The sequence below is a fragment of the Myotis lucifugus genome, unplaced genomic scaffold, assembly GCF_000147115.1.
Source record: "Myotis lucifugus unplaced genomic scaffold, Myoluc2.0 scaffold_316, whole genome shotgun sequence".
NCBI classification, from domain to species: Eukaryota; Metazoa; Chordata; class Mammalia; order Chiroptera; family Vespertilionidae; genus Myotis; species Myotis lucifugus.
Genome location: NW_005871364.1, coordinates 61,275 through 74,215, shown reverse-complemented (window position 1 = coordinate 74,215; position 12,941 = coordinate 61,275). Strand labels below are relative to the sequence as shown.

Below are 12,941 nucleotides of genomic sequence, written 5' to 3'. Positions count from 1 at the left end.
GTGATGAACTCCGTTAGTTTTTTCTTGTCTGTGAAACTCTTTATCTGTCCTTTGATTCTAAATGAGAGCTTTGCTGGGTAGAGTAATCTTGGTTGTAGGTCCTTGCTTTTCATCACTTTGAATATTTCTTGCCACTCCCTTCTGGCTGCAAAGTTTCTGTTGAGAAATCAGCTGATAGTCTTATGGGAGCTCCCTTGTAGGTAGCTAACTGCTTTTCTCTTGCTGCTTTTAAGATTCTCTTTATCTTTAACTTTTTGCATTTCCAGGGCATTTTGTATCCATCTCTTGCTGGGTGAGGTCAGGATGCCCAGAGACACTGAGTGACTTGCTTAAAGTCATGTAGCAAGCTACTGGGGGAACCATATTAGAACCCAATTCATTGGCACTTACCCCTGGCTTTGCAAAGCTCACACTGACCCTAAAGCTGCTCACTCTTCAACCTGGGGAAGCTGCCTGGAAACTCCCCGAGCAAAATTAATCTGGGAGGTAACAACTGGCTTCTCCTTTTGGGAAAAATAAACCAACCCAAAGCTAAGTCCCCTAGAAACATCTTGCAAGTCCTAGATGTGGGGTAATCCTCCCAGGACCAGCTGAGCCTCCACACAGGGACCTGTGAGAGCCACAAAGCACACTTTCCCTCGTTTCTTCCATTTTTGCCCCAATCTACTCAGCTACCCAAGTGAGCCTTTTAAGAGTAGAATCTGGTCTTATGCCAGCCCAGGGCTCCACGGATGCTAGCTACATATATTCACAAATGCACGCATGCCGCAGTATGCAGCTCACTCTTGCATGTCTGCCAGGTTTTCAATATGTTCACATGATTTCTTATCAGTTTCTCATAACAGTTCCTTTGGAGGCATCATTCACCCATTTGTGGTGGATGACAGTGAGGCCCTGAAGTCAAACCACTTGCTTCGGTTAAGCAGCAGAACCGAACACACATCCAGGTTTTCTAACCCTAAGACCCAGGCCAAGGGGGAAGGCGGGCAGTCAGGTGACAGAGACCAGGACAGAGACCTTTCCAAAGCTCATGCTCTCCAAAGAGGCTGGCATTGCCAAGAGCACCAAACCCACTGCGAGGCAATCCCGCCCCTGCTAACACAGCAAGAGCTGCTTCTCCATTCCAACCTGACTTTAATAAACGTTCCTGACCTTTTTTTTTTGGACTTAACACATTTTGGTGCAAATGCAGGTGTAAATATCACTCTAGGACAGTGATGGCGAACCTATGACATGCGTGTCAGAGGTGACATGCGAACTCATTTTTTTGGTTGATTTTTCTTTGTTAAATGGCATTTAAATATATAAAATAAATATCAAAAATATAAATCTTTGTTTTACTATGGTTGCAAATATAAAAAAATTTCTATATGTGATACGGCACCAGAGTTAAGTTAGGGTTTTTCAAAATGCTGTCACGCCGAGCTCAAAAGGTTCACCATCACTGATCTAGGATAATGGGTCAGCTGGTGAAGGGGTCAAACCCAAGAGCACCAATGCAGTGTTCCCATGTGGACTTCAAAGTCATTCTGGGGGACACGCTTGACCGCCCATACATACAGATCTCTGCTGCAGGAGGATTCAGCTAGAATTTCCCCCTCCTTGGTTTAAAAGGTGCCCCTGCCCGGCCAGTGTGGCTCAGTAGTTGAGCATTGACCTATGAACCAGGAGGTCAAGGTTTGATTCCCAGTCAGGGCACATGCCTGGGCTGCTCTTTCAGCCCCAATTGCAGAATGAAGATTTTTTTATAAAGAGCCTCAGCTGACATGTAACAAGAGAGAAAAATAGAACTCATGCTACTCTCTGTGTATACATACCTGTTATTGCGGCATAACTAGTCTGAGCTGACGGCTTCAGGGTTTTGCAAAGAAACTCTGAACAAGGGACCAGAGGCAATCCAAGCACACAGACTCATAGAGGTGGTCCAGGGGAGTCTTTCTCCCTCAGAGCAAACAGAGCGGGGCCACAGATGACACTGACCACCCACTTTTGGGGGATCCCCTTGTCTCCTTCCTTGGCCTCAGCTTTGGGTGGGGAATCCCAACAAAAGGCCCCAGTTCTAGGCCCTGGGCCTTTCCCTGCCCACTTCCTCCTCAGGCTGCCCCTCACTGCAGCCACCACAGCCGCAGGAGGACTCGGAGGCTAATGGCTCCCTTCTCCCAAGAGGGACCACAAAGTGGTCCCCGAGTGCACGCTGGGACTGACCCAGAGCCCTGCAACCACGTGTGTAGTAGGCTCATTCCACTCCGCCTTTTGGCTTAATCCTGCGGGAGGATTAACAACAACACCAAACACTAACTTTTATTGTTCCCCGTACTATCCTAAGCACTTTATTATCTTTTTTTTAAAAGATCTAATTGGCTTTATTGAGCGATTTATGAATCAGGCAGCATCCCATCTACCAAGTGGAGAGAGGCTCCCTGTCCTAAGCACTTTATTTATTTATTTAAAAAAATATATTTTTATTTATTTCAGAGAGGAAGGGAGAGGGAGAGAGATAGAAAAACATCAATGCTGGGGATCAAGCCCGCAACCCGGGCATGTGCCCCTGACCGGAATCGAACCTGGGACCTTTCAGTCTTCAGGCCGACGCTCTATCCACTGAGCCAAACTGGCTGGGGCCCTAGGCACTTCAGACACACTAACTCCTTCTGCACCTGCCGGGGGAGGCACCGCTATCACTCCCATTGCAGGAGCCTGGTGCCCAAAGTCACACAGGCAGTAAAAGCAGCCCTGGGTTCCAACACAGGCTGTGCCCCAGCACGATGCTGGGGAGGAAACCACCGAACAGGGAGACAAGGAAAAAGGTAGGCTCAGCGAAGCAACATGGCAAAGATACCCATTACCTGCTGCTCTCCTGCTATTGTCTGGGTTTGGGGCAGGGGAGACCTCAGGGATCAGAGGTATGGGGAGCAGTGAAGTAACATAAAGGAAGAGCAAAACAAAACATGTACAAACCTATAGACAACATCTGTGCAGTTACAGTGAATGGACACGAATCAAGATTAGAGGAGTTATGTTACATAAAGGATTTTTGGTTTGGGTGTTGACAGTCTTTTCAGCAAAGCTGGGTACTGAACTTTTTAAAAGTTTAAAAACGGAAAATGAGCCTGGCTGGCCATGGCTCAGCGGTTGAGCATCGACCTATGCATCAGGAGGTCACGGTTTGATTCCCGGTCAGGGCACATGCCCGGGGTTGCGGGCTCGGTCCCCAGTGCGGGGGAGTGCAGGAGGCAGTCGATCAATGATTCTCTCTCATCATTGATGTTTCTATCTCTTTCTCCCTCTCCCTTCCTCTCTGAAATCAATAACAATATATATTTTTTTTTAAATGGAAACTGAGATTCTACCACATGGCTCTGGGAGAAAGTCACAAACCCAGAGAAGAAAGCTGCCTCCATCCCTAAGTGCCCTGGTTTGTCCTCTCGTCTCCTAATTAGAAATGAGACATGCCACCAGACACGGTGTCCTGGTCCCATTGGGCAGGCTTGTGCATGCTTTCTGATGAAGCTCCAAGAGGCTGGGGCAGCTGGGGGGGTGGATTGGGTTGGAGGCACCTAGAAGAGATTGCCCTGGAGGCTGGGGCAGAGAGATGGGAAAGAAGCAGCGGGGCAAAGGAGAAGAGCAGAACTTCCAGACTCTCCATCGGTCCAGCCCGATTCCCTCTTCCTCTGAGAAGCCTTCCCGATCAGCCTGACCTTGAACCATGCTCCCCCCTTGCACTTCTAGAGCACATGTTGGTGTGTAACAGGCTCAGCACATCACTACTCCCCACTTCCAGCTACTTTCCTGATGTCGGTGTTAAAATTTAAAGTATATTTGGCCGTTGGGTTTCTAAAGGATTGTAGTAGCTAACTAGTGTCTAGGTCAGTTCCCAAAGCCCGGTTACTCTCATCAAGAGGCAGGACTACACAAGTCCACAAGCAGATAGACTCATGTCTGTCCCTCTCCCATGACCTCAAGAGAGCACCCAGGGTGTCTGCAGCCGCAGAGGCACCTGCTGAGACCGTCAGAGAAAGGGTTCTTGGAGAGCAGTAGGTGCCCCAAACAACTTCACCCCTCCTGCAGTCGGTAGAGGGTGCTAGATATTTGCTCTGGGGAGACTATGACGTTGTTTCTTTCCTCTTTGAGATTCCTACACTTTCTTTCCTGCTGGACACTGCAGGATGGGGGGTCAGTAAGGTTTGCTATATAAATTAACAACCTTACACACTCTGTAACCTTAGACTCTAGCAGTTCACCAAAATCCAGGCCCTCTGCTTCTGCCTGGACACACGTCTGGACCACATTTCCCAGTCTCCCTTGCAGTTAGGTACGGTCACATGACTGGTTCTAGCCAATGGAATACAAGCACAGGTAACACTTCCAGGACCGGGTAAATCCGCCCACAAGCCTCCTCCAGGTGGTTTCCCCTTCCAGCCTATTGGGTGGAGTCAACCATGGGAAACTGGAAGCTGTGCTGAAGGTGGCAGGGCCTCCACCAGCCAGGATCCCTGAGCCTTACCCGCAGACCAGGAATCGTGCACATGAGCGGGAAACTAGCCTCTTCAATGCTTAAGCCATTACGCCTTTTTATCATTATCCCAGCAGCTGGCTGATCTTCCACCTCCATGTTCTGGGTAGCCTGGCTCCATCTGATTGACAGCCACCCAATATGGTTTCCTTGTTGTCTCCTCCCTCCACCCCAACCTAAGCTCTGAGAGGCAGGGACTGGGTGTTGTTTCCCGCTGTGTCCCCAGTGGAAGGACCGCGCCTGACACAGAGTAGTCGCTTAATAACAATCTGTTGAGCACACGAACGAGTGAGTTCTGTTTTACCCATTCTTCGTGAGTCCATAGAAAGGACCCCGGACAGCAAGAGCAGGAACCAACCTCTGCCTTCAGTGTCTCCTCCGACTCCCGAGCTAGAAAATTAGCCTTTGTCTCATACACTCACCCTCAGGACCCAGCCTGGGCCCCCTCCTGCTTGGCACCCTCCCAAATCCTTCCCACCACGGTCTGTGAGGAACCGGCTGAAGAAATAAACGCAGTCACTGCAGACCAGCTGCTAAATTACCAGAATCGAGCAGGCTGAGGTATGAGGAAGCGATTCTACTCTTGTTCTAACGAGCCTGGAACGTAAACGTTTTGAACTTTCCCGTCCTGCATCGAAGCCTGGCTATACATCGGCACACATACCAGACCTCCAGATAACCTTCCGATTGTCTCCCCAAGGGCTCGCGCAGCCAGACCACCTGACATCATCCTGACCACTGGACATGACCAGACCTCCTGGCACCCATCCTCCAGGTCACCTGACAGCCGGTAATGGCCCTGGAGCCGTCCTAGGGCTAAGAATGCAGGGCCGATAATGTTCAAGAATTGTGCTTTATATTGTAAGAATTCTCAGCGTTTCTTTCTTCTTTGGAACATTTCTGGGTTTTTGCCTGGCCTGTTGACTGCATCTCTATCATTTATTTCTAGCCAAATCCTCCAGACTCTTTGAATTCATTCGATATCTGTGGCCTCTGTGCCCCTCAGCCCGGGGTCCCCTTGCAGTCACACCTGTCACACTGCACAGCAGGTGCGGGTGTCTGTCTTTATCACCCACCACGCCCCACCCTCTATTAGACTGGGAGACCCTAGAAGCCAGGGCTCTCTTATTCATCTTGGCATAGTCCCAGTGTCCGGCATAAGTGCCTCTTAGGAAACAAGCATTCCACAATATTTAATAAATATTTTAAAATATTTAGATAATACTTAGTTATATAAACATAAATTACTTAAGTATATACTATTTAAGTATATTATATACCTATAATACTCATATAATACTACTTAATACATATTTTATTTATTATTATTATTTATTTTTGGTTAATCCTCACCCAAGGATATTTTCCCATTGATTTTTAGAGAGAGTGGAGGGGGAGGGAGAGACGGAAAGAGAGAAACATCAATGTGAGAGAGACACATTGATTGGCTGCATCCTGCACGCGCCTTGATTGGGGCCAGGGATTGAGCTGGCAACCGAGGTACGTGCCCTTGGCCGGAATCGAACCTGTGACCCTTCAGCCGGCAGGCCGATGCTTTATCCACTGAGCCAAACCGGCTAGGGCTATTTCATTTTCTTTAACTGTTGTCACTATTGCTAACTAAGAGCAAAAAGCTGCCCACACACCCTGGATCAGTTATTAGAGGATCTAAGCTGGTACTTGGCATATTCTTCAGATTCTTCTAACAGGCTTTTGGGCCCTTAATACAGGGCGTGGCCCATGAGAGGAGGGGGAAGCCCAAACGCTCTCATTGTGTCTCGGAACAAACCCACCCTGGATTGGGGGTCCAAAAACCTTTTCCCACTGAGGTGCAAGCCCGCCCCTGGCAGCCCTGTGCACACAGGAGTTTTGTCTTTCAAAGCGCCTGCCCACTTGGCCCTCATGAAGGCCCTGCGGCACAGGCAGGAGGCGAATACCGTGCCCATTTGACAGATGAGAAAACAGAGGCCCAGAGAGGTTCAGCGACTTGTCCGAGATCATGAGTGTGTGCTGGGCTGTCACTAGGCCCCGGGGCCCCAGACATCCCTGCTCCATGTCTTGCCTCTCTCCGGCCTGAGCTGACAGGAGGAAACTCCACAGCAGCATCCAGGAAGCCAGCCAGCAAGCAGCCACACAGTGAGCGGAAACTGACACTGACCTGCCAATCCCGTCAGCGCTGAGAGCTTCCCCCGATTCTAACTCTACACCCCTCCGGCCTGCGGGGGGGGGGGGTGCAGGGGGGCTCTGTGGTTAGGGTTGCAGCATCTGCTGCTGTGGTCGGAGGCCAGAGCGGAAGGACGGTACTCACTCGATTTTTCTTCTTTGACGGTGTACTCGAGCACCTCGGACGAGCCCGCGTTCAGGGAAGGGAAGTGGACACAGAGCACCAGGCGCTTCGAGCAGCTGTCCCTGCGCACCAGGAATGTCTGCAACAGAGAAGGGGGCTGCGTGAATCCAACGTGTGGGGGGAGGTTCTAAGGACAACAGAGAGATGGAAGTCATCTGGAATGTTCCAGAAACAAGGAGGCAGGCTGGACAGTCAAGCATCTCTCAGGAGAATGGGGGATTCTGGCCAACGAGCCACGTGTCACCCAGCCCATGACCCCTGGCTCCTGCGTCTCAATTTCTCATTTGCCCACAGAGCGGGGTTCAACTAAATCGACGTTTCCCAAAGAATTCTGTGCTGTAGACAGAGTTAGGCAAGGGGTGTGGAACCTGCAGCGTCCCACGTCCCACCTCAGAGAGGCTGGTTCGGTTGGGGGGGGTGTGTGTCCGGAATCGGCTGAGTCTGACCCGGGTGGTGGTCCAGGGTCCACACTTAGAAAAGTTCTAACGTTCGGGAGTCAGGTTGGATTTCAACTGGTCCCCACAAGTCACACTCTGGCGAGGCCGATGGAAGGGGTCACAGATATGGGTCAATTCACACGACTTTCCCCAGAGAAATAAAAATAGCTAATAATCACCATAGAGCTGTCTCTGCGACAGGAACTGTTATCAATACTTTGCATACATTCACTGGCTCCTTCCTGTCAATAGCCCTCTGACGTGAGCTGTGTTGTTCTCCCCATTTTACAGATGAAGAAACAGAGGCACTCGCGGGTCCTGACGGGACCCCTCTCCTCTGGCTGCTGTGATGACTGAGTACCTGCCCGTCTGGGCCTGGGCACCGGGTGGGCCCTGTCCTCTCTCCTCCTGGGGGTTTGCTGGGGTCGAATGAGACGCTGCCTCTCAGGCTGGGGGATGTGTCTCTCTCTAGTAACCAAGCATCACCAGAATCTAAACCAGAGCTGGCGCTTACAGCGCCCCCATCCCCACCCCCCCTTCTGCTTCTCCGGTGCTTCTGCTCAATGAAGGGGCTGCACTTCCCACAGCCATCCTGGGGAGGGGTCCCTGCTTCATTCACAAACTCTGTGGTTTCAAATGTCCTTTTTAGCCTCTGCCGGGCCCCACCCGAGCTCAGCCCTCCTTCCAGGCAATGATTGACACCTGCTAGAATGTCCCCAGCCTTCAGGGGCACAGCCTCCCCCGAGGAGGGGGGCTGGGTGTCCTCGGCCAAGGAAGGTCATTCCTTCCTTCCCTGAGAAAGGACTTGTCACTGAGCCCCCATTCCGCCCCCATCCCTCCCTCCACATCCCACCCGGGCCTAAGCTTCCCTCTGTCAGGCCCCACACACCGGGCTAGAGCTGGGAAGACCAGGAGTCCTGCCAAAGTTGCAGAGGGAAGGCTGGGTGGGGGGCCTTGGGGAGGGGGCTAGGACAGCTCTGAGACGTGGCCCCACACATGAGGGCTCTGGAGGACCACCGAGATGGCCCTTCCCCCCCTTTCCTCACCGAGGCCCACTGTCCTACCAGCCCCCGGTGATGCTCCAAATTCTCTGCCATGGTTACTGTTACTATTATTATGATCATATTTCTTTGTTATTCATACAATGTTGCTATAACTGTTAATGAAGCATTATAATAATACTAGAGGCCCGGCGCACAAAATTCATGCAAGAGTAGGTCTTCCTTCCCCCAGGTGCTGGCACCAGCTTCCCTCTGGCACCTGGGACCCAGGCTTCCCTCGCAGCCCCGGCTTCCTCCGGAAGGACATCCGGTCTAATTAGCATGTTATGCTTTTATTATGATAGATCGTTACTATTGATAGTAACAGCTAACTCATATTGCCTCCCTCGTCCGCCCCAAGCCCTAAGTCCAGTTCCTTAGATTCCATGGTCTCACTTAATTCTCTTACGCCATGGGGGTGGGTGCTATTATTATCCCCATTGTACAGGGAAGGAAACCTGGAGAATTAATCATGCCCAAGGCCACAGGTGAGTAAGTGCTGGCCCTGGATGTGAGCTCAGGCCTTAGCTTCTGGATCCCGAGCACCGCACTACCCTCCGCCCAGCCCAGAGGTGCCCTTGCCTGGAGGATGTGCTCTCCCTGCGGGTGCCCGTCCCCTGGGGAGCAGTGACACCAAGAACCCCTTAGTCACTGAACGGGGGTTGGCAATGCGTTTACCAGCCCCTCTCCTGGAGCATGCAGAGGGCGTGAGAACTCGGAGCGGACAGAGGAGGGTGGGAGGGAGGCTTCCGGGGGCAGAAATGAGGAGCAGGCCGGATGCTGCCTGCAAAGGGGCCCACCCTGGAGGGACCCTCCCCAGGGGACCCAGCAGGCAGGCGGCTCACTTCCAGATGCCAGGACGACGCTGGGCTCCCAGCACACCTGGCTTGCTCTGAGCTGACCCCAGCAGCACGCGGTCTTTCAGAGAAAAGAGGTCACGCTGCCACTTCCTCAGAGGACCAAGTGGGAACCAGCGAGGGAGCGGGAGAGGGTGTGTGTGTGAGAACGAGTGAGTGTGGGGGTGATTTATGAAAATACATCTGGCCTTTGTCCCCCTCTCCTGGCAAAGCTTCAAAAACCCCTGGAATTTCCTGAGTGATAGGACAGGAGTGTCTTCTGTTGTCCACAAATAGCCCCTCGTTACCGCACCTGAGTTTAAGCTAACAGGTGACTCCTGGTGGGCCCTGAGTTTCAAAGGGGGTTGGAACCCCCCCCCCCCCCGCCCAATAGACCTCTGGACCCTGAAGCTCAGAGGAGCCCCTGGTTGGTGACCCATTGGTATGCAGGGAGGGTGATGGGCCCAGATCCACCAGGAGAGGCCTGGGGGCTTGCATGAGGGCTTGTCAGCGACCAGCCAGGGGAGCAGCCTGCTATGAGTTCCGGGGGCCTGGGAAATTCCGTGGCTTCCCTGAGCCTCAGTGTTCTGGTCTGCAAATGGGGTGACTAACACCGAAGACCACCCACAGAAGCAAGGAAGGAAGTCAAAGCCCTCAGGGTTGGAAGAAGTAACTGAGATACGGCACAGGAACATGGCCCACGGGACAAGGGGGTCTCCACAGACGCCCCCACCCCCCACCCCCCACCCCGCTGCTGGGCTTTGTCCTTCAGGCTCCCAGTCCCAGGCTCCATCTAGAACAGTGGTTCTCAACCTTCCTAATGCCGCGACCCTTTAATACAGTTCCTCATGTTGTGGTGACTCCCAACCATAAAATTATTTTCGTTGCTACTTCATAACTGTAATTTTGCTACTGTTATGAATCGTCATGTAAATATCTGCTATGCAGGATGTATTTTCATTGTTACAAATTGAACATAATTAAAGCATAGTGATTAATCACAAAAACACTATGTAATTATATATGTGTTTTCCGATGCCCCCACCCCCCACCCCGCTGCTGGGCTTTGTCCTTCAGGCTCCCAGTCCCAGGCTCCATCTAGAACCACACGTGTTTACGTGTTTATTGTGCAAAGAAGAAGGAGGGGTTTCCTGGAGAGAGTGGTCCAGTCGACGGTATGGAGCCACAAGTTAAAAGAGCGGCTAAGGCCTGCGCTCCGGCCCAGGCACCTTACACCGGGCATCACCCAGTTCTCACCGCAGGCCTATGGCGTTGGTACTGTTACTGTTCCCTCTGATGGATGAAGATGTGGGGCACAGACAGATCAAAGAAACCCAAGGCCATGTGGACAGGAAGTGCAGACACAGGATGCAGGCCCAGGTGTCACCGTGAGCATCTCGCTTATCTCTGCCATCACCTGGTTATCTACTTCCTCGGGGGTGGTGTGAAGGGTGGAAAGCTCCCCAGGCTGGTCTCTGACAAGCCCCTCAGCTCTGAACCCGAACTCCCACCTCTGTCCGCATGGCTACAGCCTCACATAGCGCCTCCTCTGCCGTGGCCAAGGCCTGGGGTTCTCCTCTGAGAGCCAAGTTAGGCACTGGGGGGAGGGGGTTGCGGGTATAAGAGGCTACGAGTTAGGGGGTCAGGTGGGGAGGGGCCCTCACAGGTGCCTGCTGTGGGCAGAACCCCAGCCGATGGTCTGCCCTGGCCACTGTCCTTTGGAATAAGACAGCCTGTTCCTCCTTCCCCCTTCAGGGAGGTTTAGCTGCGCAGCTAGTCACAGGGCCGCTTCTGGGAAGTAACCGCAAACCGGGAGACAAGGCAGAGCAGTGACCCCTGCAAAGCATTCTAAGCTCCGGCGAGTCTCCTGGGCTTACACCCGGGGAGTGCAGCCAAGGTCACTGCGAGGAGGGAGACCACCTGTGTGAGCTCCCCCGGGCCCCACCTTCACCGAGTGCCCACTGCTTATCCTCTAAGGAGATGCTTCCCACAGAGCGGGCAAACGTGCTGGTGGGCCACCCAGAGCTCTTCCTCCAACACCCTTGGGGGTTCCGTGTGCAAATTCTCCCAGCCCCCCTTGCTTCTCTTTCTCTATCCCCTGCAGGTAGCTGTTGGGAGGTGCAGTGCGACTAGAATCCCAGCCCTGCCACTTACTAGCTATGGGTCTGTGGGTGAGTCCCTTCTACTTCTCTGGGCCTCAGTTTCCGCATCTGCCCATGACAGTAATCATATCCGTCTTTCAGGGTTGCTGTGAGGAGTGCTGATCGTGTATGTGAAATGCCTGGCACAGAGTCTGCACTTAAATGATAATACTTATTCAGATAAACTGCTAGCATTCACTGAGCACTAAACCACATGCTAAGATTTTTATAGGCATTTTTACATGCATCATCTCATTTGATAAACAATTATTTATATGATGATGTATCTTTATCCAAACAAAGAGCTAGAAAAAGGACTCAAGGAACATTCACGAAGTGGCAGATTAAAAATGGCCACAAATTCTTCGCAGCTTCTCTCATCCAGAGGGCACGTCTATTTCCCCAGACCTGGCAGGGTGGCCCTGGGCCTTGCTTGGACCAAAAGAACGCAGCAGGAGCGACGCTGTGGCGTTCTGAGCCCAGGCCTCAGAGGCATGTCAGTTTCCACGCTCACCCTTCGGACCACAGCCAGGTGAAGACACCTGCGTGAGCCTGCTGGCGTCTGCTGGCCCCGCCGACAGCGGGCACAACCGCTGGACATGTGAGTGAGGTCATCTCAGGCCGGCCAGCTCGTCACACTGCCAGACGATGTGGCTGCACGCTGACCCCGGGAGAGATCGGCAGAAGAACCGCTCAGCAGAACTCAGCCCAAACTGCTGACCCACAGAATCGTGAGCAAATCCAAAGGTGTCTGTTTTAAGTCACTGAATTTTGGAGCAGTTTGTTAAGCAACAGAAGGTAGGGACATAGCCATGGGGTAGATAAACACGCAGCCTCAGACTCCTCTCTTCCCTCTACGAGGACTTTGCGATAAGGCCCGTGGGTCGGACACTCCCCACCCCAGGTACCGTCCCAGCATAGTGACCTGGGGTCCTTCTCGGACCCAAAGAGGCTTTTGCAAAGATGAGTTTAGTCTCACAGGTAAATGACTGCAGTGCCAGAGGCAGGGTCAGCGGGTCCCGGAAGCCCCTCCCTGTCTACCTTTGCCGATGGGGGTTGGAGGAACCAGCTGATTTCAGTAACGGCTGGCACAGGGATGCTTAGGGAGAGAAGTCTGCAGCCACTGTGCCCCTCCTCTCCACACAAACGTATGAAGACCCAACACTCGAGACTCTAAGTGGTTTTGTGTTCACTCGCCGCTTTGGCCTGGACCATGCCGAGCTGTCTGCGTTTCCACTTTTGTTATTTTAGGACTATTTTCCAGTTGCTCGGGGAGATTTTCCAATCAGGCCCATCAGGGCCGGAACGGAGTGGCTAGTCTTCCCAAGGCCACGGGTGCAGGGGCTGCCGCGCCTGTCGAGGCCACGGGTGCAGGGGCTGCCGCGCCTGTGGAGGCCGGTGATCCAGTGGCCGGAGCCCACTCTGGACGCTGTATCATAGCATGGGGTGGGCTTTCTCAATCCTGGCTGCACAACAGAACCACCTGGGGAGCTTTTAAAGCCCACTGATGCCTGAGCCCCATTCCAAGCCAAAGAATCCGCATTTCTAAGGCTGAGGCTGAGACGTGGTGGTTTTTTAAAAATATATTTTTGTTGATTTCAGAAAGAAAGGGAGAGAGAGGGATAGA

The 12,941-nt window shown here is 52.5% G+C and overlaps 1 protein-coding gene across 1 annotated transcript in view; it reads right to left on the bottom strand.

The window, feature by feature from the left end:
* The window catches only part of RIN3 (Ras and Rab interactor 3), a 76,219-nt gene that overhangs the window by 59,066 nt on the left and 4,212 nt on the right, over window positions 1-12,941 (bottom strand). Inside the window, 1 exon segment of the mRNA XM_006100536.2 lies at window positions 6,822-6,939. Within this exon segment, the coding sequence (XP_006100598.1) occupies window positions 6,822-6,939 (118 nt within the window).